The 25818-nt window shown below is 50.0% G+C and overlaps 7 protein-coding genes across 7 annotated transcripts; 3 read left to right on the forward strand and 4 right to left on the reverse strand.

The window, feature by feature from the left end:
- Positions 1-1767: 1767 nt before the first annotated feature.
- PFICI_01361 (uncharacterized protein) lies at positions 1768-3174 on the forward strand (the record flags this gene model as incomplete). Its single annotated transcript, XM_007829942.1, has 2 exons — positions 1768-2514; positions 2647-3174. The coding sequence occupies 2 exons, from the start codon at positions 1768-1770 to the stop codon at positions 3172-3174; spliced, it is 1275 nt and encodes a 424-aa protein (XP_007828133.1).
- A 7003-nt stretch (positions 3175-10177) lies between these two features.
- Positions 10178-14012, forward strand: PFICI_01362 (uncharacterized protein; the record flags this gene model as incomplete). The annotated part of the gene is made up of 4 exons (XM_007829943.1): positions 10178-10427; positions 10523-10618; positions 10681-13663; positions 13772-14012. The coding sequence occupies 4 exons, from the start codon at positions 10178-10180 to the stop codon at positions 14010-14012; spliced, it is 3570 nt and encodes a 1189-aa protein (XP_007828134.1).
- A 479-nt stretch (positions 14013-14491) lies between these two features.
- Positions 14492-16708, reverse strand: PFICI_01363 (uncharacterized protein; the record flags this gene model as incomplete). The annotated part of the gene is made up of 8 exons (XM_007829944.1): positions 14492-14824; positions 14917-15273; positions 15356-15379; positions 15432-15811; positions 15868-15916; positions 16029-16161; positions 16234-16419; positions 16482-16708. The coding sequence occupies 8 exons, from the start codon at positions 16706-16708 to the stop codon at positions 14492-14494; spliced, it is 1689 nt and encodes a 562-aa protein (XP_007828135.1).
- A 1349-nt stretch (positions 16709-18057) lies between these two features.
- PFICI_01364 (uncharacterized protein) lies at positions 18058-18483 on the forward strand (the record flags this gene model as incomplete). The annotated part of the gene is made up of 1 exon (XM_007829945.1): positions 18058-18483. The coding sequence occupies one exon, from the start codon at positions 18058-18060 to the stop codon at positions 18481-18483; it is 426 nt and encodes a 141-aa protein (XP_007828136.1).
- Positions 18484-18920: 437 nt separating this feature from the next.
- Positions 18921-19564, reverse strand: PFICI_01365 (uncharacterized protein; the record flags this gene model as incomplete). The annotated part of the gene is made up of 2 exons (XM_007829946.1): positions 18921-19433; positions 19508-19564. 2 exons carry the CDS (start codon positions 19562-19564, stop codon positions 18921-18923), a joined length of 570 nt encoding a protein of 189 aa, XP_007828137.1.
- A 1074-nt stretch (positions 19565-20638) lies between these two features.
- Positions 20639-23812, reverse strand: PFICI_01366 (uncharacterized protein; the record flags this gene model as incomplete). The annotated part of the gene is made up of 4 exons (XM_007829947.1): positions 20639-21759; positions 21820-22852; positions 22902-23131; positions 23191-23812. The coding sequence occupies 4 exons, from the start codon at positions 23810-23812 to the stop codon at positions 20639-20641; spliced, it is 3006 nt and encodes a 1001-aa protein (XP_007828138.1).
- Positions 23813-24340: 528 nt separating this feature from the next.
- PFICI_01367 (uncharacterized protein) lies at positions 24341-24839 on the reverse strand (the record flags this gene model as incomplete). The annotated part of the gene is made up of 2 exons (XM_007829948.1): positions 24341-24710; positions 24784-24839. The coding sequence occupies 2 exons, from the start codon at positions 24837-24839 to the stop codon at positions 24341-24343; spliced, it is 426 nt and encodes a 141-aa protein (XP_007828139.1).
- Positions 24840-25818: the final 979 nt, after the last annotated feature.

Consider the following 25818-nt stretch of genomic DNA (forward strand, 5'->3'; position numbering starts at 1 on the left):
CGTTAGGCCGATTCCGGCTTCCTTTATGGTTATCATTTTCGTAGCTTCGGCGGAGGCACTAAGACTCTTAATTATTAATTAAAGTAGTGCTTTCCTATTAAAGTTTAAATTGGTTTAATATAGGTGTCAATTATATAATATATTAATCTATATTTTGCGCCTTTTAGTTTTGATAAAGTGTACGCTTATTTGGGTGGCCCCGGCTAATCCCCGGGAGGTCCCGTACATCTATCTGAACACTATGGGGTTGATCCGTGTGCTCAAGCACACCCCAGTGTATGGGAACCATAATCCACCATCTGACAGATACTAGATCTACCAAAATCATGATAACAAGTCAGTACCTAGATTGTATGTTCTGTGCCAATAAAGCCGACCTAATCTGTAGCTCCCCACCCATTCAATGTGGGCCTGCAAGATGATGGATAAACGTGACGAGTGGACAAGCCGTAATATCTCGCCGACCCAGCTTGCTTATCAGTGGTAGAGCGCCTCTTGGGATATTCGACCCTACTGCGACGCGTCGGCGCTTCAGGAACGATTGGACCAGCTGTCTTCAGTGGCGAAACAAACAAGACAGTAATGTTGGGTAAATGGAAGAAACCCCTTAACGACTCGAGCTCACCATAACATTTGTTCTCCAGGCTGGTCACTTTAATCAGGTCGTTGAGCTAATGGGAGCGACTTTAGTAGTGTGTAAGCTATATTCTCTTTCCCGTTCAAGTCGACAGGGTGCTATGGCCTAATGAAGCTGTGGCACTGACAAAGGCATTCCGTAGATCAGCGCCACTGTACGACTTTCACATGCTCATTTCAGTGGACCCAGTCTCCAAGCTGGCCTACCACTAACTAAGTGCCTGCTCTAGCGTGTGGTGCCCCTGTAAGAAGCGTCAGATCCAAAATCTATCTGTCCACTACATTTTAGGGTAGGCTCAAGTGTTACATACAATTCGCGATGTGCATCTGCTCCCCAAGAAGGGCAATTGATCTCGTGCGCGTGTCCAAAGGGCAGTGCGAGATGACTACTACTGTCAAGCTTCACAAATCCCTTTCGAGTATAGACATGTCATTGCCTTGCAAAAATGCAGCGTGCCGAGAATCCGTGGCACCTCCTCACTTGCTTCCTCGGAAAGAGCAAAAAACACAGTTGATCTTTCTCTTTCTCTGGCCTTGTAACCCCCTAAAAACCGTCTAGACCCAAACCTCCACTTCCCCCAAAGGACAAAGCAGAGAAAGAAAAAAAAAAAAATTAATCTTCGAGCTACCCCTGGATTTTGGTTGAACCCCCAAATTCTCCAAACCATTGGGTTGGTCCCTGAATGCAGATGCTCCAGGCAAGAGCCAGAAAGCCTCCGCCCCTCGTGCGGGCAATGACGTTGGTTTGGTTTCATGGAATTGCACTTTCGCTTTCCGCCCTCCATCTTTTCCCTTTCCCCTCAAATACTAAGTAAGAAGAACGACTGGAATATATTTCCCATGTCCTATCGTTTCTTGTTCAACCGTTCTTTGACAAAATCGCTTGTTCCTGTATGCAGGTGAAATTGCGTAGCGCCTGACCCTTTTTTCCGCTAGCTGTTCTGTTGACTCGACTTACCGAAAACATTCAACCTTTTTTTTTTCTTCTCTCTCTTCTTCTTCGTAAATCAATACTTGGAGGAAAGGAGAGATAGAGGAAAATCCATTCGCTGCCCTTTTTAGAAGCCGGCGACGACACTGCACAGACACCGACCAGCCTTTCCCCCGTTTCAGACTATGCCCATTTCCACGATGTCGCCTGGTAGTCACAATGGCGACACCAACGGCGTCGTGGGCCACGTCCGCTTCATCTCGCTCGAGTACGACGGCAACGACTCGGATGCTTCTGCCCTGCAGCTCGTCACGGAGCTGCGACCCGAGTGGAAGGAGCCCGGCTCCAAGATCGAGTTTGTGCGCTTCACCGAGGGCATCACCAACACCCTGCTCAAGGCCGTCAACAAGAAGGAGGGTCTGTCCAAGGAGGAGGTGGACAACGATGCCGTCCTGTTGCGCGCCTACGGCAATGGCACCCAGGTGCTGATCGACCGACAACGAGAGACCGAGAACCACGAGCTGCTGATGCAGTACGGCCTAGCCCCCGCGCTGCTGGCCAGGTTCAAGAATGGCATGATGTATAGATATATCAGGGGCAAGGCGACGCTGCCCGAAGACCTCAGAAAGCCGTCCATTTACTTGGCCGTCGCCAAGCGCCTTGCAGAGTGGCACGCCAGAGTGCCTTGCTTGGCACAGGTACCCGTCCACGCGAATGGAAATGGGACCCATGGTGCTACAAATGGGAATGGCGTGACCAAGCACTTTGTAGCAGAAGAGGTGGCCCCCGGCAAACCTCCGCCAAATGTGTGGACAGTCATGCAGAAGTGGCTGCTGGCTTTGCCTACCGAGACCGAGGCTCAGCGCGAGAGGCAGAACAAGCTCCAGGAGGAGCTCAGGAGGATGATTACAGACTTGAGTCAAAGGCCTGGCTTGGGCAAGAATGGCGTAGGTTCACCCTCTCGCGACTTGACTGCTTAACTTTTCTTGGTTGCGATTTGTGCTCTGCGATTACACGTCAGACACTGCAACCAACCTTTATCATGACATGAAAGTTGTTCAGGGCTAATCAGAACACAGCTGGTCTTTGCTCACTGCGATTTATTGAGCGGAAATGTTATAGTCGTCCCTAAGGGAGCAACAAACAAGCACGACACTGTCGAAACTGTTAATTTCATTGACTACGAGTATGCGACCCCTTCGCCGGCTGCCTTTGACCTGGCCAATCACTTTGCCGAGTGGGGTGGCTTTGACTGCGACTTCTCCGTGCTCCCGACCCGTGCCCAGAGACTCGAATTCATCAAAGCTTATATACACGCTTATTTCGAGCTTCTCCCTGCCGACGTGAAGCCGGCAGAGGTTGACGAGGAGAAGGAAGTCGCTAAGCTGTTCGAGGAGGTTGATGTGTTCAGAGGCCTCCCGGGGTTCTACTGGGGTATCTGGTCGCTCATCCAGGCGCAAATATCACAGATCGATTTCGACTATGCTAATTACGCAGAGATCCGTTTCGGCGAATACTGGGCTTGGCGAGACGAGGTCACTGGATCTCGCGCTTCAGAGGGCCGAGAGATGCCTTTGCGTGAGAGGAGATGGGCTCAGCCAGAGTAGAGCGACACCATGATTCACGTGCTTGTGAAAGATCAAGTACTAGGCGTGTAGTAATGGCTCGGGGATAATACTTCTCAACCCATGTTTAGCGTGTTTGTCATGTATGCGTGTGCCCAGAAAAGGGACTCCAGGTCGAAGTCGTTTGTTCAGCATAAAGGCAGATACCACTCAACGTGTGCCTTGGCGTTATTGCGATAGACTCAACGTAAAGCTTAATAATATCAAGATCCCCTGTGTTTGCGGGCTAGTCTACATATCGTATCTGTTGCGGTGCATATTGTTTTCTCAATATCAATAAAGCGTGAAGATGGCAATGTAATGCAATTAGAGAATACAGTACTACTATAAGCTAGCATAACATCCCCGTAGTCATCTAATGTTGAAATTGCAAACTAAAAATGCCTATACGATGCTGCTCTTGCACGCTACTTGTCTGCAGCCATACCCGGGTACTTCAAAGCTGTTCTAGATCAAATCTCTGCTTGCTACGTTATAAACATACTAGACACATGTACTAAATATAAGAAGAAGAAGAAAGCATTCATGCTTCTCGCAAAAGTAGGGATAGATGAAAACCGAGGCAGTCTTCATTGGGCAGCCATGGAATAAAGTATAAAGTGATCCTGTTCTGGTCTACATCTCTGACAAACTGCTTTGGTGTCCATTTGTGTACAGGATAGAATCAGTCAAAGCCATCCATATCGCCATCGTTGGGTCAATGTTTTGCGCTCGCACTTTGAATTTGCCTCGACACATCATCACCTGGCTGTATAAACCTGCGTTTATACTTCATGTCCGAGCCACGGCACTTTGGTGTCATGGTTGCTTCAGAAATGAGGACTTGCGAGGTCAAATAGATAGCGTGTCTGAAAAGGAAGATCTACAACACTTGATTTATATCATTGTATCAAATGTTGCATGCAGGCATAACTAGGTATTTTTCATCTTTCTGACAGCGACGTAACCACACCACACTCTGCTGCAAACACAAGAGATCATTCGCTGAAGAACATGCCTTTCTTAGTCTATTTGGATATCTGCCATTGCACTAATTCAGCCGGTATTATTGAGAGGGAGTGGGCATTGGTATGCCAGACAGCCGGGACCGCGGAATCAAGCAGTGCTCCCCATGACCCAACGATCGACTAGCAAGTTGAATGGAGACGAATGCATCTCCCACGAGTAAGACAAGAGAAGACAGGAGAGCTTTGTCAGAAGTATCGTACTTATTTTCGGTGAGCAAAGCAGAATTTTACGAGAAAATTGAGACTCCAACAAGTATGGGCAAGACCAGTCCCCGCCACCAGCAGCAACAAAGTTTTCCTGGAATTGGTGATGACAGGCAAAACATATTACTCTCATATGCTTGAATCATTGGTATCATTCAAAGTCAAGCAAAGGTGTCTGCAGAGGCAGGGAGATCTCACTGGTTCAGCGGGTGACCAAGGTTCCCATACTCTGGTCGGAAAGCAATTTGCAGAGAGATCCTCTCAACACGCTCGATACTTTAAACCCAGTCCAACAAAGTCTTACTTACATAAGCGACTTGCAATCTACCACGAGCTTGCACTGACTGCAGGTTGAATAGCAATTGCAAAGAGCCTCGAGAGGTGGGAAAAAAGTCAGATGAACTACATAGACTGTATTTATGACCGAATTTGCCACAACCAGCCCTTGATAGCTCAGTTGGCAGAGCGATGGACTGTAATTGTCACAATTCCAATTCAGGAATATCCACAGGTCGCCGGTTCAAATCCGGCTCGAGGGACATATAGCTGCCGAGTAATGAGTCATTTAACTGATTGCATTACTCGACATTTTTGGCAAAATTTTCTCATATCTCTAATCTTGGGTGTCAGTCATATTTTACTGTTTGAACCACTTACACATTGCATCTCCTTCTCGAGGTCGGCCACGAGTATGGTGGGTCTGAATTTTGCAACTTAGATACGAGGCAACTTTGGCGACCTACGCGGCAATTGATCGTACGGACGTCGTTGTCCACACTAATAAAGAGCCAAGGTATCAAATCTCATGTGTAAATAGCAAGAGACACTTGTCAAGTGGAGATTTTTATAGAGACTTGAAAAATAAACAAAACTCTTGGGTACATTATACTGTTGAGAACATAAAGAGGCACAATAAAAAAAAAAAAAAAAAAAACTGGTGCGGAACAAGCTATACAGCCCCATTGCAGCCTCACTTGGAGCAGCTGGATAGCAGCAGCCTTGGCGACTAGAGTGGTGAAGCTTGGACATGTTGAAGGCATCATTTGAAGTAGGGACATTGGCACACATGGTACTGGTACCGCCTTGTCTAGTTTGGCGCAACGAGCAGGTAGCCCAGCGTCTTCGCTTATTTCTATCCAGACTTGTCAGACTTGCGAGACTCGTGCCATCGCAACGTCCAGCCGAGAGAGAGCATGTGGGGCCGTTCATAGAAAGGGAGGAAATTTAAAAAAAAAAAAAAAAAAAAAAAAAAGTAACGCGCTCATAAAAGTGTAACCAATAGGTCTGGTCAAAAGGTAAGCGATGGGCAGAAGGTGGAGGGGTTGGTAGTTCTGCAATGCTGCACGGCTTCTTGGCGACGCGCAATCACTTCTTCTAGACCATGAGCCCACCTGGCAACCTAGAGTCCGAGAGGCCGACAGACAGCAAAGGTGCTTGGTTGGCTTTTGGGCAATTACATGTCTTGATGCCCTTTTGTTTCATACATTGATGGCAAAGCCTGCCAATATATGTAGTATAGTCGTAGTAGAAGTGGCCAAGGTCTGTGCTTTCCGTTGCTGCCGCCGGCTTGGCTGCTTTGTTCTCATGGTGGCGATAACTTTATTGTAAGAAATGGTTGCGCGAGTCAGTCCAGTTCAGTTCACCCAGCAGCCTCCCAAGCAGTTGCATAGGGCTGAAATGCGAAAGTGAAATCTCCCGTAAGGTGATCTGCGGCCGTGGCTTGCGCCATTTCGCACAAATTCGCAAGCCTGCACCATAGAAAGAAAGTGGAAAAGGACCCTGCCGCCCAGCTGAAGATGGGGGGAAAACAAAGTCGGGGTGTGCCGTAGGTAGGGAGGTAGGGAGAGCAGCATCAGCATCTCGTGCATTTTTGCAAGATATCGCGAAGAGTGGTAGCTAAGGTAGATGGGTAGGTAGCCAGCCAGCCGCGTGTGAAGGAATCGAATCACCATGGTTCTTTCTACATACTACTACTCTGCGCAGCGCAGGGACGGGACGAACAACGTTACAGGCGAGGCAAGGCAAGGCATTGTCGGCTCTTCATCATCTCAACGTGAGCGCACCCCAATATCAGGGCCCATTAAGACTCCAGGATCATGTTGCTTGCGGGCAGGGGTGGTGGTGGTCGGCAAGGTTTGTAAATGGTTCTAGCCGGACGTTATCGCTGCCTTGCCCGCCCACCCGCCGGTTAGCAGTCTCAACGGCTGCGCGCTATTAGTGGTGGACCATACATACAAACATGGGTTTGCAAGGTAGACTGTAGATGGTGCGTGCTGACGACCGCCGCAGTCTCTGGTTGCGCGAGCGAGGGGTGCAGCAGCAATTGCTGCGTGTGGATAACCTCCTCCCCCTCGGCTCGCCTGTCTGCGAGAAGGGGAGAAGGGACGGACGGACCCTTTGGGTAATGGAGCCTCCTCCTCGGTCGCTCGCCTAGAACTTTGTCGGATGCACAAGAGAGAGACAGAGAGTTTAGGAGGGCAGGCTGACCTGACCCAGCTGCTCCAGCTGCAAAGACAAGACGTTGCGCACAGCGGCACGATCCTACCTACATTACATTATCCAGACCACCGCGCCAGGGCTCCCTAGCCGAAGATATGAGTGAGGGGTTCAACCATGGCGAATGGGGTCGCAAGCTTTGACGGACGTCTGGTGAAGTGCAACGCGCCGATCACGATCAGGAAGCTCGCAATAGTCGTCTTTCCCACCCATCTAGACTCGACGAGCGAATGGGTCGCCAGTGGTCATGTCAGCTCAACTGTAGATCTTCGGGGCGCCTTTGCCGCAAAGGTTCTGGCGTCAGCCTGTTAAGTTTTTAAGATCCGGTACTTGTCGACGGTCTAGAGCATCTGGAAGATAGCTAGACTACTATTATATGCTACCACTCATCACTAGATGGATACTTGCACATAGCGAGCGGCGTCGCTGTTGCATGCCATTGTCTGGGGTTGAAAATTCAACAATGTTGCCGGAGCCGTGGGTAAGGTACGGGTGTCCTGACCCAAGGATGTAGTTTTGAGTGTTGGCCATCTCACCTGATTATAGTTTGTGCAAGTAACTCGGCATCTGCATGTTGTTGATGAAGCGTACATACAGCTCTTGCAATCGGCAGGCTAACGAAGCACTCAGCGGGAAGCCGCCTCGAGTTGTCACGCCGCCCTGGCTCTGGGCGCGGCGGCTTGTACAACTCTATAAAAGCGGTGTCGTCGAGAAGCTGGGCTGCCGCAACGAGGTCGTACCAACCGGACATAAGCCCGGCCGTACGTAAGGCCCAAGGTTCAAGGACCCCCCAGACCGCCGGCCTGTGAGAGAGTCGGAGCGTATCCTGGGTCTGGGGTAGAGTGACATGAGCTTTCTTGTGTCTGACCCCAATCAGAGGCCAGCGCTCTCCCAATCTCTTGTCCGGCTCGCCCACTGACACTGCATGGCCACAGCTCACTGCAGCGCAAGTGCTGCTGGGCTGTCGTCTTGCCGCGTCGTGCTCACCCCAAAGACGGGCTAGCACCGAAGTTTCCATGTGGCTGATCACACCCCGTCGTCCTACATGGGGAATTCGCAACGTGAGATTTGTATGCGAGTGGCGCGTGTAATGTGTGTGTGTGTGCGTATGTGTGATCCCCATCATGGAGGCACAGGTAGGTTGAGGCCAAGATAGCTACCTTACCTTGGCCATCTACCTATCAGCAAAGTCCATCCTCACTTACCTAGGTACCATCCAACATTCCCCATCCTCGGGGAGGGGACGGAGCTGTGGTCTAGGTTATGCCTTGTGCTCCTTCCCTGCGAGCCGTAATAAAGATAAAAAAAAAAAAGACAAGGAGTCGGCTGCGACGAGATTCAGATATCCCAGAGAGCTGAGCGTGAGGTGGTCTCTTTTCCAAAGACCGACAAACAAAGCAAACCCCGAAGGTTTGTGCTGCTTGTCAAGCATGTACATTTGGTCAAGATATAGGTAATATATCAAGAAGCTGATTTGCAGCAGCTGAAAACATGGGGGGTGCTACCTACCTACGTACTTCCTAGCTTGCCTCCCAGCAACCTAGCTGATTTTGAAGAAGTCTCGGAACTCTGAGAGGTGCATAGCTTGCCCATGCCTCAACAACAATACTTAATTAGGCGATGCCGCCCGGGAGTCCTGGACTATGCGACCTAATATGAAATGAAATTTACAAGGCAGCAAGGCTACCTCGTGATTGTTAGTAGTTGTAGTCCGGTCTCTGGGTTGCGATGCTTCTGTTTTCAAGTTGCCATGTGCATTTCAGCTGATTGAGTAAAAGGGCGGAAACTCCGAATTACCATCATCAGGCTGCTTCCTTCTCCAACCAGTGACTGCAAAGTACCTTCCCCCCCCTACCTATAGGAACCAAGGTATGCAGTCGGGGGGTACCTATCCAGACCAGGCTCAAATTTTGTCACACATGGACGACGCCGGCTACTTGTTCGTCAGATCCACAGAAGAACATCGGCATTCAGCACCGAGGCACTCCGACCACGGGAGGAGCAATTGACTGATGACCATACGTGATCCTTGTCTGAGGCTGGGAAATGGATATGTAGGTAATCTACCAACCGAGGAGTGTTAGGTATGTAGTGAGATCCAAGTACTTGAATATACGTAGGAGAAATGATATGATTAAAAGTATATACGACGGCCTGGTACCTATTGCCGTTGCCAGCCCCAAATGCCCCAGGTGCACACACCCCCATGTCACCTTTTCTTTCCTCTCCATTCAACTCCCCCAGCACACATACATGTGCAGACCCTTGCAGCCATCATCGTCAATTCTCAAGGCAGGTAAGAACTCAACGGCAGGCATTGTTGATGTCTGGATAATACATTCGCATACATCTCAGTGATGCCCAGCAGCTTACCCGTGCATGTACATGGCTATATGCACTTGTGCTAGGTAGTTTTGGTGTATATGATTTAGGTACCATGTACTGCAATAATCAGTGCAAGTCCACCACCACCACATGCCGTACCTAGGCGAGCGACCACTAAATGCCCCACCTACCGGCTCTGCTGCTAGGTAGGTAATGTAAAAAAAAAAAAAAAGTAGGTATGGATGGAGTCAGGTTCAGGTACCTTTGCCCGTTGCGAGTTTTGACTTACGCCAATCAATTTTGACGTAGACGTCCAAGTCTCCAGGGTTTCTCTCAGCGCTTGTCCGTTGGGACTGGGTTAGGGAAAAGAGCGAGAGCGAGGGAAAGAGTAGCCAAAGGACTCAAGGAACAAGAGAGGGACAAAAAAAAAAAAATCAAGCAAGTTACCCTTCCCACACCCCCACTGAGAAAAAGGTCAGATGTTCTCGCGCTTCCCACACCTTGTTCAGTCAGATCTGCAGCCACATCTCTGTTGTTCCGATATGAGGCAGTGCGCGCGCTTCGATACCTGACCGCCTCACTATCTTTTTTCTACTACTACCTATTATCAATCTCCGTCTATCGTCTCACCTAGTTGCAGCTTACATATGGTGTCGATCATGCCTCCGAAGGAACCTCGCCGCAAGACCTATCGCAGTTGATGCATGCTATTGTCTATCTTTTCTCTGCTACTAGTCCATTTCAGTTTATCAACCAAAATACCCCCATTATTATTTCTCACATGTTATATGTGTAAATCTCAAGGTGGTGGAGCGACTTTGAAGGTAGAGAGCGAGTGAGTGCGCGAGGCACACACACACACACTCACACTCACACACACAAACAAGCTTTGGCCTGGCGCAGCCTGGCAAGCAGTGTGTGTGAGAGAGCCTGAGTGAGGCGGCGGGAAGAATATGGCTGCCGACCTGTCGTCGAGAGAGACTCGACACGATCGTCGCGGCTCTCGCGGCCTCGACAATTCGGTCGCCTCTGTCTTCGACCCTGCACTGGACCATACTATCAGGCAATTATTTGAACAACAGGCCGACATCCAAGCAAAACTTGCTGCTTTACTACCCGCCAAATATGTCCCGAATTCACATCTCGAGCGTAACATGCTACGCCTCAAGCTGATGGCACTTGAGATATACGCACAGAATCAAAGTCAGTATATAGTTAACACCGCCCCCAAAAAAAAGACATTCCGATAACACGAAATCCGTGTCTCCTGCTGACACAACATCTGTTCAACCAAAAAGACCTCTCAACGACAGCCCCAATCCTGTCCGAGGTTGAAGAAGCCCGCACGCTACAATACAAATGTGAATGCATAGAGAGTTTGTTGATAGACCGAGGTAGGCATCTTCCATACTATGCAGAGGAAATACACGAAATTAAACCCACATCTTGTCGCTAGGCGTGGATATACATGACCCAAAGTTGCTAGAAACCCTCAAGTCATATGTCAAGGACGATGCACCATTGGGGTTTGGCGCATGGATCGATAAAAACATTTCCCACCATGATCCAGTGTTTCGCAGCTGGAGGATGAGAGAATCGCTGCCGCTCATATCACGAAACCAAGCGTCGTATAAATGTTGGGATGACCGCTGCGTCAACTATATATACGGGTTTTCCAGCCCAGATGACCGGGATCGGCACCTCAGAGAGCACCGGTCTCCCGTCCGGGGAGATTCGGGCATCTCTGTTGGCAGCGTTGTTCCCATGGCCTTTCAAGACCCGGTGCCGGTGCGATCTTTTGTTTCGGACCAGCTTCATAAGAGTCCGCCAGTGGCTCTACCGCGTCTCACGGTCCCGGCGACCTTGCCACCTTTGGCCGCCGTCAACCAGCCGCGAGATCGGCGCGAATCGCTCGCAGGATTTGGGCTTGTGCATGAGCTACCGATACAACAGAGAGGCTCCGTGGACTCGGAAGTCGACCCGCTTCTGCCACCCCTCAAGAGAAGTCGCGTTGGTTATGGGCGGCTGGAGTCAATTGGCGAGCTGAGACTTCCCCGTGAGTCAGGGCCATGCTTGCGCTGCAAAGTTCAAGCAAAGCCGTGCGACTCCCAGGACAACTGTCACTTTTGTCTCGAACCTCCCATGTCTCCGAATGAAGACTTTTGGCATGTTCTGGGATGCCAAAGAACGTCCTTGGCGGCCTTGGCTGATCATATGCTGCCAGAACTTTTGTCCCCCAGGCAAGTACAAACCCCAATTACTTCGCCCATGGCTCGAAGGCGCACCATGAATGACTATCTGGAACGAACTTATATCATCGGTCCTGCCATGGCCCAAGTAGCCAAGACCCATTTGGATTTTAACGATGGTTTCTGGTGGACTGAGGACTTGGCTACGTTGCCAACAGCGAACCCCACGGCTGCGGCATTTGCAAAGGACCCAATCGATGGCTCCCCTCCAGTACTCAAGGTTCTAGCAGCAAGTTGGAATGTCGAGGGCGTTGCCTTCCAATTTTGGAACATATTCAAGTTGAGTGGATATCTGTCAAGAAACCGCGAAGCCGAGAGGCAGGATTTTCCAGTACTGTACCGGGCGAAATTGCTTCTGAGAGAGATTCTCTTCTACGACCTACAGCAACCTGAGCCATCCATTAGGACAGACGTAAACGTCTCGAATGCCCAGCTTCTGCCCGACGATATGGACTATGACAGCCGAAATAGGCTATTGTATAATTGCATGACACAGTTTCTCCAGTCATTCGAGAGCAGTACGTTACGCCGAGTGCCATCGGATCCGAAAAGTTGGTTAGCTACATTCTTCTCGCTGTGTATTTTCAGTATCATCCGGACCATTTTGGCAGATCTGGTCTCAACGTCAAGCCGCAACGACGCAGCATCTTCTCTGACCGGACAGCCTTTCTCCAACGGCGCCCTGGCTATGCATAGCGTGTATAAAGTTCTCGTCAGCGTGTTCGCTTGGTCGTCGCCCATGATGCTCGATGAGCTGCCGCAGGATATAGATGGGAGTGATCATTCACTGCTCATAAGCACCAACGACACACTTCGGAGAGAGCTCTGGGGAACATGGGGTATCAATTCGACCAGAGATTTCCTGCTGAGCCTGGGTAGTGGCTACCTGGCTGATAACTCAGGATTCAATGGTTTTTTCAGACAACGAACACCTGTCTACCGGACGGTCTCTTATCAGCCTGTAATTGTTCCGGGTCAGACTGCAGAGGCACTGATGAAACCGACGCCAGAGTGGCAATCGATCGAGGCCTGGGGTCCCAGAAATGAGATTGAATTGGCGCCGACTGTCTTTGGGGTTGAATCAGCCAGGAGGCACACAGTGGGAGAAAGCCCGGCGTTCACTCGTGCTATATCTAGGGGTCTGGCTTCTCCCACAAAACTGAGGACGTCTTACCAACGGCCACCGTTGCGTCGTGTGTTTTGCAATAAGTGTAATGAGTATCCGGAAGGCTTCCGCGGCGAACATGAGCTACGAAGGCACAATGACGCCAAGCATGCTGCGCTGGTCAAGAGATGGGTTTGTACGGAACCGCAGAATCACAGCGCCGGTGCGCTACAACCAGCAGTGCCTCTGGTCAAGTGTAAAGCTTGTGTCACACAGAAGCGCTACGGTGCCTACTACAATGCAGCTGCACATTTGCGCCGCGCTCACTTTAATCCACATCGCGGTGGCAAGGCCAGCGGAGACTGGCCGCCAATGACCATTCTGAAAGACTGGATGCGGGAAGTACGACAGTCTGTTGACGTGAACGAGAACAATGACGACTCTAGCGGGGACGAAGACAACGACATCAGGATGATTGAAGAGTATGCCATGCCGAGGCAACCGTCCTTTTCCGAAGCGCCGCGCCTGGCACCAGCACCGTTGCCGCAGGGTCCAGGACAACTGATAGCTCCGTCAATAGGGTCTTCGATAGCCCCTTCGTCCTTGGAGAGCACCATGCACAGCAGTCCGATTACTCCCAAAATCGAAGATAACCGGAACCGATGTCCCCATCCGGACTGCGGGAGAGTCTTCAAGGATCTCGCCGCGCATATGCTAACACATCAGGAGGAGCGCCCTGAGAAATGCCCTATTGAGACGTGCGAATACCATATCAAGGGCTTTGCGCGCAAGTACGACAAGAATCGGCACGCCCTCACGCACTACAAGGGGACCATGGTCTGCCCCTTTTGTCCGGGGCCTGGCACAGCCTACGAAAAGGCCTTCAACCGCGCCGATGTGTTCAAGCGACATTTGACTGCTGTCCACAATGTTGAGCAGACGCCGCCAAACAGCCGCAAAATGATCATGACGGGCGGCGGGTCCTCGCGAGCCGGCGATGCCCGCTGTTCCATCTGTCAGGCCCGATTCTCGACGGCACAGGAATTCTACGAGCATCTTGACGACTGTGTGCTCAACGTCATTGTGTAAGTATAATCGAAACCCCCGTCCCTCCACATCCCATCGTGGATCCTTGCTTGGAAAATCATGGTGGCGGCAAATAAGATACGAAACTAACATGTTCACTCTACCAGCGTACCGACCACCCCCAAGCCGTCGCGAGAATCGGCCTCCGTCTCACCACACAAGACGGAATCAAAGGATACCAGTCCGCCGCCCACCACGAGCGAAGAGCAGTCGGAAATCATTGTCAAGACCACTGCGGAATACAACGCCGACGAGGTCAAGGACATTGCCGCTTCTGCCTCGGAGCTGGCTGAACGAGGAGGCAACGAGGATAAAATGGAGTTGGATTCGGATCAAGGGGCGGAGTAAGGAACCAGAGTTTTCATGCCGCCAGAATATGGCAAGGCTTTGTGGCGTTTTGCAAGATTTATATGTTATTCCCCCCCTTTTTTTATATTTGTTTTATCCTCTCGCTTGAACTTGCATATACTGGTCACATTTGGGGCTTTCTTGGTGGTCATTATCATTACATTTCTCGATACCAGAGCATATATTTGCCCGACGCATTAATATGCAAATTTGAATTAACCCATTTTCTTGCAGTTCGTGAACCTCTCACTTGTGTAAGAGACACTGCAGTATTGTTACGCTACATATGGTAGCTATATATATAAATGAGATATGCAAGACTTGTACCGGTTGCATATAGCCATTATGTAGAAAGACGATTTCAAGTTCAAGATTCACCCATCCGCCCTCAAGAAACAAAAAATGGCCAGTCTCAAGGCCGTGTCCAACAAGTAATGATTTCCCAAACCTGTGAGGTCTAAAGACAGAAGCTGTCTCGCTCATTCATCATCGTCGTCATCGTTGCCGCCACCCCAGACAGAGCGTATCCTACCAGAAAAGGCGTCGGACCACTCATCGAGCACGTCGCTAAAGAACATGAGCATGCGGCCGAAAAAGGTCAGGCTCAGAAAAGAGACGCCAATGGTGATGCCAAAGGTGATCCAGTACGTCGATGCCGTCCACTGAATGTACATGTCCTCAATCTGGATGGAGAAGAAGGCCGTGATGAAGCCGACGGGCAGGAAAAAGACGCTGAGCTTGGCGAGCAGGGTGGCGCTGCGCGTTAGACGCGCCGTAGCCGTTGAGTCTTTTTGCTGCGTCAGGTTAAAGTACTAAAATCGTGGTAAAAGGTTTTTTTTGGTAAGCTTGTGAAAGATGATACGCCGGGAAAACGTTTCCGCTCGTGTTGACTTGGCTGACTTACAGTACCCTGGAGCGCATTAATCTCCTCAAAGTGCCCTTCAATGGTATTGAGCATGACGCCCTTTAGGCGGTCCCGGAGACGGTCAAACCGTTGCAGCGCCGAAGCCGTCAGAAAGACCTTGCGTTGGGGGTCGGCTCCCATGAGCATGGACTCGGAAAGATTCGATTCGGAGTTTATCAGGATCGAGGTGCCCAAGTGGTCAAGCGACGGTGCACTGCCTGGTCTTCTCGTGGCGGTTATGATCTTGCCAATGACAATCATGTAGTTCTCAAAGAGGTGCTTGAGAGTGCGCAAATCCTTGCTGAGGAGATGAAGAGGCTTGATAATGTCGCGGCTCTTGACACGGCTCTTGCGCTCCTTTTGGTTTCATCACCCATGTTAGTATATTACACAACGAACCAGAATGGATGTATGAAGGAGGATGGCTTGGTTCACGTACGGCGCTGCCAAGAACTTTTGGGCTCTGGGTACTATGTTAGTCACTAGGCGTGAAATAGTCTTGGAAAGAAGCTCACAAGGTCTTCCAATATTCTACCCGCTTCCTTGAGCGGACCGGCAGCGGAATAGTCTTCAAACAGGTAATAGAAGAGGCTGCTTGTGGCATCGTCCTCCGGAGTTGAAGTTGGATTGGATTCTATCGGGGCAAAGTCCGAGTTGACTCTACCGAGCTCGGCCTTGCCCGAACGTTGCAAGGCATCGGACCATGCTTGCCTGATTGAGTTTTGAGAGAGTGGCAGATTCTCGTACAAGCTCATGCCATGTGTTGACTGTTGTATCAAAACATCGAGTGAATTTTGCCGCATATTCCTCAACTGATCTTGTTTCCACCTTCCTGCGTCGAGTTCCTTTGGCGCAGCTTCGAGGTCAGGGCTTTCGTTCAATGTAATGACGGTATCTGGAATAATTAGAGACTAGCACGAATGATTGTTACATAGCAGCTCAAAGACGTACGATCATCGCACAAGACTAGCCAGAGCCAGTGCTTGGGCGGCAGGAAGTTCTCATTGATGTCGGACCCCGGATTGCGTGTCGCTGGACGCTTGTACAGCCAGTGATCGCCGACACAGAGGGCTATATAGCAAAGATATTAGAGACACCCAGCGCAGTCAAACTGTGGAGTAGTACGTGCCTTTTTCTGTATGGTCGATGGAGAAGTAGTTGACAGTATTCTTGAGTAGAAGGAAGAGTTCAATTTCTTCGCCCTGTGGAAGAGGTGAGGCGTCTTGCTTTCCTTGAACCACAGGACTGGATGTCGAAGAATCGTCATTCACGTTGCCTTTTTCCAGGTCGTGCGGGCGTGTAGGGGTAGTCTGTGACCCTTCCAGATTCAAGGTGGATGGGTTCTTGTTGCCTGAAGCAGCAGACTTCTTCTTTCGGCCTTGCTTGGTGACTTCTTGCTCGTATTTATCATTCTTCATTAACGATTTCAACCTCTTGGAGAAGGCATATTTATCTCCGATGACTTCCACAATGTCCTTGGATCTACTGGTTTCCCAAATATTGCTGGAATCGAAGCGGTCAGTGATTGACTCCTAGTGAAGAAGACGCTCAATAAAGCAACTTACATCCATCGGATTGGGTACTTTGCATCTCTCTGGTGCCCGCCCAACATGGCCTTGAAATGGTCCTGCTTGAGATCTCGAACGACCCGCGCATTGTTTGGACCAAACTCGAGTACAAAGTTCTCGCATTCTCCGGCTACAGCCTTGGTGTGAGTCTCGTCAAAGACGTGCTTGTCATCGAAATCCTTCCAGTCGATGGCGGGCGCCGATGTGACCGTCTCGGAAGCCATCTTGAACAGCAGCGGTACTAACTAGTGTGACGATATAGTTGGCGCGATGTCAGTCAGAACAAAGGGAGTATATAAAGTCAAGACATAATCGCTCCCCGTAACTGCAGTTTGTTTTAAAAAAGAAACGTGTTGTCCAGCACAGTGAGAAGAAAGAGTACGACGAGGCTACAGCCCGGTACTTTGTGTGTGGATTTCTAAATGTTCAAAGGTCTCAGCCGACAGACGCAGCTGACTTGGCTTCTCATGTGCTGCGGCTTTGGGGGGCTGCCTGATCCATGTCGCGCTAGTGTGGTTGCGCAGCGCCTACAAGCAATCCCACTTCTAGGGTACTTAGTTCCCTACACTACAACACCTGCATACCTACGTATTGTGGTCATGTACCAGAGTATTTGCACTTTCATTGGGCGCCTACATGCTGTATGCCTATGTACCCACCTGTTCAAGCATTTCCCATATGCCAGCCACACTGTGGTGGTCGATTACCTGTAAGGTAGATTGGCAGGTAGGTACGCTGACCTTGCCACAAAGAGCCCCCGACAGCTGCTACCAAATATAAGTGTAGGTGACTGACCCCCAGCCCAGCCCAGCCCAGCCCCCAAATTGTCGGAATCACCATCCATTCTTGGCGAGACAAATAATAAACTGTTCCTTCTTCCGAGTACACACAACGTTATGACTCTTCGCAGCCAAATCTCATTAGTGACTCATGTCTCTCTCCAGACATCCAGGGTGAATGTTTTATTAAAGATCATACAACCTTTCCCCTTGTATATGATGGAAACTCTACTTATATTTCTGTAAGTACGAATAGTTGCCGGTTTCCGAAATATTGTCCCCACTGTTTAGGCACTAAACTAGCACTAGGTGCGCTATACTCGCTCTCGAGTCTTGACACTTACACGTGCCGTACCGTGTGCTCCAAAAAGAGAAATGGAAACCTGATAACTATACAAACGGATATCCATAAACAATAAGATCGCGCAGCCACCATGACTTTAAGCAGTCTAGAAGACCCAACTTGGGCCATCGAGAGTATACCCGCAGACGAGGCAGGTTTCGCCTTTTACCTGAGCGAGTACAAACCCTTCAGACTGACCGCCTTGCGCGAGGACCCCAACGGTAAGGGCACCACCCCCCTTCACACTACAATTGTATAGGTCAGAAGACCGTTACCTCTGTCCGGGAATAACACACTGTCGAAAACAGCATTTGGCTCGAATTACGAGAGAGAAATCGCATTTGTCGATGAGTACTGGTATAGGCGCCTACACAAACCCATTGCCAAAACATTCATAGCCGTCCGTCTACGAGACCGTCGAATCCTGGCTGCTACGACTGTTTTTGGGCCCATGCCTAGCCAAGAAGTCATGTCCAATCCAGCGGCGGCGGCTGCTGCTGCCGCCGACATAACCGTCATCTCTACTTCAGCCAGTGTGGAACAGAGCAATTATGCCGACGGCGCCCACCTACTTTACCAATTTACCGGCGTCTACACCCGCGCCGAGGTCCGGCGTCAGGGACTTGGCCAGGCCTTGAGTAAAGTCGCGGCCGAATATGCGCACACCGACGCCCGACGGCGCGGCGGCCGCTGCCGGCTCGCATTGGACGTGTACACGACAAATACGGCTGCTATTGCCTTTTATCAAAAATGCGGATTCGTGGTGGGCGGGCCCCGGCCCGTCGACGAGGATACTGACGATGCTCGCCCTGAAGTGGTCATGTATTACCGTGATACAGCAAGTGGGATTGAGAAGACTGGTAATGATGCTGGATGATGAGAGCTTTAGGTAGCTAATCATAAAGACACCTCTAGATTATACTGTCAGAACATACACGTTCTGTCTGGCTCGACTGAACATGGTGCATTTGGATGAAAATCTGGGCTACTGATTTTGATCGAATCATGAGCCGTGATCGCGTCGTTCTAGACTACACATCCTACACATGTTCATTCGTTGCAACGACCAAGGTCACAGGAAAAGGCCGCATGTATTCATAAATTTCAAAAATTTGTAAATTAAACAGCACAAGTGACAAACTTGATGTATTTCTTTTAACTCTAATCTCAGTAGATGCAACCGAAACACCCAGCTCTGCAATTCAAATTCATGACCCAGGACCCAATAATAAACGAGCGTATAAATCATGACAACATGGAGATACAAGTCAGGTAAACCACAACCAGGGAATTTAATCTTTCCCCCGCTTCACCTCACATGAACAAGGCAAAGGCAATACCGACACCAGCAATCGTTACCAACCCTCCAGAATTGCTCAAGAGGATCTCGGAGCGCGCAGCCGCGCCCTGGACAACAGGCGTGCTCGTGCTTGTAGACGAGGCACCAGCGCGAGCCGCCGACGAAGAGGCCGAGCCCGAACCTGTTCCTCCCGAGGTTGAGTTGCCCTTGTTGGATCCCGAGTTCTTGCCACCATTGCTGCTACCCGACCCGCTGCCACTGGTGCCACCAGTTGTTGAATTCTTGCCGCTACCACTATTGCTTCCGCTGTTGTTGTCCGAGCCTCCCGTTGCCTCGCCGGTCGAGTTATTCTTGCTGCCGCCGTGGTTCTTGCCGCCTCCCTTACCACTGCTTCCCGTCTCGGTGGCCGTCGCGGCTCCCGACTCTGTAGCTGTGGCTGCCGTGTCATTGCTCTTGCTGCCCTTGTGGTTGGCGCGTATGAAGATCTCGCTCCGCTCGGCCATGGCGGCGTGGTGAGGGACATATTGCTGCCAGACGTGTTAGTCGGGCTGATATTCTTGACACCAGACACGATACGGGATAAGAATATTGAACCACTTACTTGTGCTGATACAGCCACAGCTGCAATACTGACAAGGGCGACAGTCGAGAAATGCATTTTGCTGTTGTTGTTAATCAGATGATTTTTTTTTTCTGTTATTCAAATGCAATGTCAATGATGGAAGATTCAGGATCAGTAAAAATCTGAAGAGTTGATGTTGTTATTGCGGTTGGGTCGTTGTAATTGAGCTTGAGATGCCAAGTCGGAACTATGAAAGCGAGTCGTCTAGATTCTTATACGCTTGTCGCCCTCACGATAGTCTCACAATTCACGGCTCCGGAGGTATGCCGGACATACGCCAATGATTTACCTAGATGGGACGTGCATAGTCAGTCATGGGGATCCACGATCGCTTTGCCGAAGTGTCATGCTTCAAGCTGAAGCCCGTCTCAATGTCGTTCTGTAAGAAAGGCGGATCTTCACGATTCCCCTTGATCGTCCGCTTCCAGGTCACTCATTCGCAGATGGCTGAAAATAGACTATGCATGCAGCATGTTACAGGATATCAGACGAGCAGACTTGGAGAGGATCCGAGTCATGTCAATCAAAGCCTCTACAAAAAGTCTGGGGTCGTCTCATGGTGACTTGAGTCGAGGCTCGGCGAATTCCAGTCCAAAGCTCTAAGCTAGTGTCGCAGAGGCAGTAAATATAGGCCGTGCAGGGATGTTCTAACAGATGCGGCTCTTTTTTTAAAGTTGAAAATCATACTATAATCAGAGGCCAGGGTCTGTCTGAATTTGCGCCAAGCTCGAAACATCCTAAGCAGTGGGTTATTCTCTGACACGGACTGAAAGGGCGACATTTTGAAACGCGAAAGCAAGGATGGCTAGGCTTCAGCTACGTTTTGTAGAGCTTTTCTCTCCCATCTCAATACACAGAACGCCATGGTATTATTCTTACAGCTGCAATTCAGGGTAAGCCAGACTGGCCCATGAATGCCTTCCTACTGCATGACAAAGATGTTGCTTTGAATGCATTGAGATGTCGTGTTCTGGATGATGAATATTCGTCAGCGAGATTGAATACGTAGAAAGAAATAACAGTCTTGTGTCGGTTCGGATAGATTGAGGACACGAGTCCAGCATTATCAGGGCACCGCGTACGAAGCCTTTGACAAAGCAACCCAAGGTTTTATGCAAAGCTCAACATTGACGACTCCTCACTGGCAGCCAGGATGCCCCGAAGAATGTTGCGATAATGCCCTTCCCTTCTCTTGCCCTTTCGGCTCGGGACCTCAATGTCTTGTTCCAAGAAGGCTCGAGCAATGTCCTCTGCTTTTTGGAGTTTGTACTCCTCTTCCTCTGACAATTTCGAGCAAGCAGCCTCTAAATCTTCTCCGCGAACCAGCAATAGCATTATTGCTTCTGCCCTGTCAACAATGGCTTGATCAATACCATTCATTGCAGCGCACCTGCTTCCAAAGCTTGAGACACTCCGACCCGCCTTCAAGTTGAAAAGGTATGTTACCTGGTCTTCCTCGACTGGCGTATCGAAATCCACATGGACTTCCATGTGCGCAAAGGCAAGCTCTACACTCTCTCGGAGGCAACCGGCCTCGAAGATCTCATGGAAATGCGTAGCCGCCAAAAGCTTCGGTCTTTCTGATCCGAGAGCGCTAAAATGGTGCAACAATGCTGCCATTAACCCAGCACCATCAACCGTATTTGTGCCCTTCCCAAATTCGTCCACCAAGATGAGACTTCGACGACTGGCAAAATTGATTGCGAATGCGGCTTGTCTGAGGTCTATCGCGAACGCACTCTCGTTCCTCGATACACTCTCACGGGTAGCTATCCGTGTCAAGATCCGATCGGTGATTCCAATGATAGCTTTCTCGGCTGGCACATAGCAACCTATGTGCGCCAGGTAAACGATCAGAGCGACTTGCTTTAGATACACGCTCTTACCCGAATGGTTGGGACCTGTGAGAATGAGTGTGCTTGGGACGCCCTGGCTCACCATCGATTCCCTTTGAGCGACTTCTTCGTCAAGGCGCTCGCTGCCACCAGTCATGTGGCAGTCATTTGCGATGAAAGACGGAACCACAAGTTCCTGTAAGGGGTGTCGGCCACCCTCAATGTGCAAGACGTTTTCATTGGTCATCATTGGTGCAGTCCAATTGTACTTGCGTGAGCCAACTGCGAGAGCGAGGAGGCTGTCCAGCTCCCCTATGATGTCTGAGGCAGCGAGGATGGCACTCTCGTGATCGAGTACCTGGGCCGAGAGCTGGTGTAGGATCTCTATCTCTCGGTCTAGAAATAATCAGTCTGATATCTCGAGTGACGCACATGTAGAAGGGTAAATGCACTTACCGATGATCATGCAGTATGCATCCCCAAAATGATGATCCATCTCGTTCATTCTTGGATTCTTGCAATACACGACGTTGTCATCTGTAAAGATGCACTTCCAGATATCCTGAGCATTTTGCCCTTCGTACCTCGGAAGACCATTCTCAGGATTGACCGCAACAACTGTGAGAAAGCCCAGTTGGGGATAGAATACGCAGCCCTGGACGTAGTTCTGAGCCCATTCAGGAATATCTGCTCGAAGCTTGATATTCACCTCTGTCAGGAAATGCTCCATTCCATGATAACTTCGCTTCAGCTCATCTAGATTGGCGTCAACGCCATGCTTCACTGCAGTTCTTTTTCGCTCCCTTGACTGTTCAAAGTCGACTACTCGAGTGATGAGTTCTCCAATATGGTGCAGAGGTCGACTTTGGATTGTGCGTAAAACCTTCGTGACCACTTCAACCATCGCAGAGCCTTGCATCTCGGCAAGAGTGCTCTGAATGTTGAGGGCATTGTGGGCGAAACGTTGGATTGTCAACCACACATTGCTCGCCATCGAGGCCTTCTTTCCAGGTAAATCTACACCTTTTTGAAGGAAGGCAATGGTTGTCCGCATATTCTTGATCTTGCGCAATTCCTTCGAGAGTCTCTTGATTAGGTCTGAGTTGTCAGATCTCAGAAGAAAGGATATTGCAAGTTGCCGGCTTTTGATGAAGTCGAGATCAATGCTGGGTCGCAAGAAGATCTGACGGAGCTTTGACTTCCCCTGTGGTGTGCAGGCTAGGTAATGGAAAAGCCCGTAGACGGACAGGCTTTCTTTTGCTCCAGAACTTGACCCATCTGGTCCTCGCATCTGACTGTTGGGATGGAACTCTGATCGGAGAATCTGCAATGAGGCCAATGTATCTGCGCTGACAAACATTGAGTCAAACAGCTTGAACATCTCGATCGATTTGATTCTGAAAGCAATGGTTGCATCGAGATCACCTGGAAGGTATTCTGCAGTCCTCCTTCGATTAAGATCGCTTAGAACAGCACCAGCGCATCCAATCTGGAAGCATTAGATTTCCGACACAACAGGAACAGAAGTCAAATCTCACACTCAACTGGCTTTCGAGGTTGATTGAGGTGCCAAGTCTCATTAGCGAGCCTAGCATCGAGCCGTGCTGGTCGTGCTGGTCGTCTGCCTGCTCATCGACAACAGATGCGAAGATCATTCCCTGCTCCTCTCGTGACTCAATATATAGACCAAGAAGCTTTTCTTTAGCTGACTCGTATTTAAACTCGGATGTGGTGAGAGACCTCAAGACGTAGGATCCAAAGTTGGCACCTTTACTGTGTATAAGCAGATATGTAGCATAGGCCATTCAAGAATCTGATAGCACTTACCGCCTCCATCGCTTCGCTCAACACCCTGAGCGCCTTTGCGGAGTATGCAGAGTAGTGTCTCGGAGGCCCGAGAAGGTGTCAGGATGGTTGTCGGCTCCGCGTTCAATAGAAGGGTGTCTACTATCTCAGGTCCTGCCATTGGTACATCCTCGAGCAGTAGGAGTTTTTCCTCAGCAGCAATGTAATATGCACAGCCAAGATTGCCAGTCTTATTCATATCTATGGCCATAATGATCTCGCCCAGGGCATCCGCATCAAGATGATCCCCTTCCAACACACGATCGGCATCATCGTCCCCGTCCACTACACTTGATCCGGGAGTGGTGGATGCTCCTCGGGGTGGCGCTGGGCGTTGTGATAAGCGTTGACGCAGAGGATGCGGCGGTAGCTGGGGCGAATAGATGGCGGACCGTGGTGCAGAGCTTGAGCCAGAGGGAGAAGCAGCCTTTGACGTACGAGTGCGTGATGACACTGAATATCCTTGAGTGCGTGATGCTGAGGTAGATGACGCACTCGTCGGGCCTCTGCGAGGAATCGGCGGGGAGCTGGCAATAACGCGATCGGAGGAACCAGCAAAACGGCGATGTATTTGCGACGGGCCAGAGGTACTTCTCGAATACATGACTGTCACTTTCAAACCAGTCGAGAAACTAAGCTGTCTTTGCGGGTTGTGATTGTGTGTATGCAGGGACGTAGCGGGAAACGAATTGATCAGCTATTGCAAGAAGAATTGGTCTCTTATGATCATGAAAAAAACAAAAAGAATATCATTTATTCTCGCCAGTTTCCCACCAGTTGGGACGGGACGGGGGTGAGGCTCCCCGTCGGCTGCTCCTGCCATGTGTGCGGCCGCCCGCCCACTCAACTATGCAAGTACAACCAAAGGCAATCTCGACTCGCCATCGACTCGAGATTCCCGCCGCATATTATGTAGTCTGGGTTGGGCATTCGAGCACACGTAGGCTCTCCAGGGCCGCATTTGTCCCAGCTAATTTGCAATGGCGACCTTGTCGCCCACGACAAGAATATCATAGCCTCTTGTGCTGTAGGTTTCTTCGTCCTGTTGTACAGATGTGGCAACACGTATTATGTGCTGTTTCTCGCATATCGCTCCCATGAGCCTGGCCCGAATCCCATGTAGTTTCCCCTATCATTGACCTTGCGTCTTGACCCATTCCGCAAACTCCTCTCTCTGCTTCCGAATATTCACGAATCCCGGCCGCGACTCTAGCAGCTTGAATGGATTGCCCACAAAGTCCTTGGCCACCTCGCCGTTGGCATTCTTGAACGCCTGCTCGCCCTCTCGCTCAATCTGGCCTGCCCAGACGCGCCATCGGATTGGCCGCAGCGGAGCCGTGTTCAGCACCAGCCCGAAAACCACCACAAAGGTCGCTACCACAGTCTCGATCGCGATATCGATGGGCAATGAAGTGAGAATGCCAGCTTGTGATGCGGTCAGAGAGGCAAGCGAGGCAGCGCGGTGTGCCTGTAGCGCCGAGTGCTCATGGGCAGAGTAACAGCTAAACAGAACGAGTTGTGTCAGCGTGTGTCCTCATCTGTGTCAGTTTGCTTTGCCGAGCGATGGCAGCTTACGCATGCGCCAAAAGGATGAGACCAAAAGTGGTCGTCGTTTTAGAAATCAAAGTCATTTCGATTGCCGACGTTGGTTATGGTAGTAGAGACACTCGATGCGGAATCTTTGACGTAGCCAATGGACGTAGTTGGGAGCTTGCTGGCGTAGGAGCTATCAGTTAGGTAGGCAGCTTTGGTGGTGTTGATGTGCACCACAGCTCCTTTGCCTGCCGCATTGAGCTTTGACCAGCTGCCCGCTAGACTCGCCAACTGCCGTGATAGAGTATACGGTATTCATGTATAATCCAATTCCGCTAATTCGCAGCCAGCGGTAATACATGAGCATGTCATGAAAATAAGTAAATATGTGGAAAATAGATTTCTGTCAAAATATACGAATGTGTTAAATCATGTCGGAATTTGAGAAAACTCATGTGTGGACTCATTACATCTAATCATCACTTGTAAGTACGGCTCGGCAGTACGATCTCATTTAGATCTACTTACACTGTTCAAAGTAATCCATATATAACCGATGCTCCCAATCTGCAAGCAGTCAAATAAGATTCTCGATTATTCTACATACTTTTACTCGCTTAACTCAGGTATCCTGACTTTCCCTAGTGAGATACCTGACAAGTGCGAGCGTGCGAGGTAGAGGTCTTTCCACTTCCATACCGGAAGAAAGCAACCACCCCTGCCGGATACGTTTGTGGATAGAATACACGCATCAGAGAGATGCAGCGAGAACCCATATTTGGTGTGCCCATCATCTAGGATATAACTGAAGAAAACGTCCGTTTTAGACATCAGCCAATGCAAGTCTAGGTAAGCCGCACGCTAATAAATCGAGCTTAAGCTGCGCCTCGAGGTTCGCACAAATGAAAAGGCTTCTCTTCCCTCTCGCATCATCAACAATAATACACTTGGTAGAAAGAAATTCCCAGTGTTGTGGGATCATCTCAGCATGCGGCTGGGTGAATCATGTTATTGATCCGTCGAGTCTGAATCAATGGCATTTGCAGGGAACTCTGAATATTGTCGCTTTCTTTGTCT

Source organism: Pestalotiopsis fici (genome assembly GCF_000516985.1).
Source record: "Pestalotiopsis fici W106-1 unplaced genomic scaffold PFICI_Scf_1, whole genome shotgun sequence".
Lineage (NCBI taxonomy): Eukaryota > Fungi > Ascomycota > Sordariomycetes > Amphisphaeriales > Sporocadaceae > Pestalotiopsis > Pestalotiopsis fici.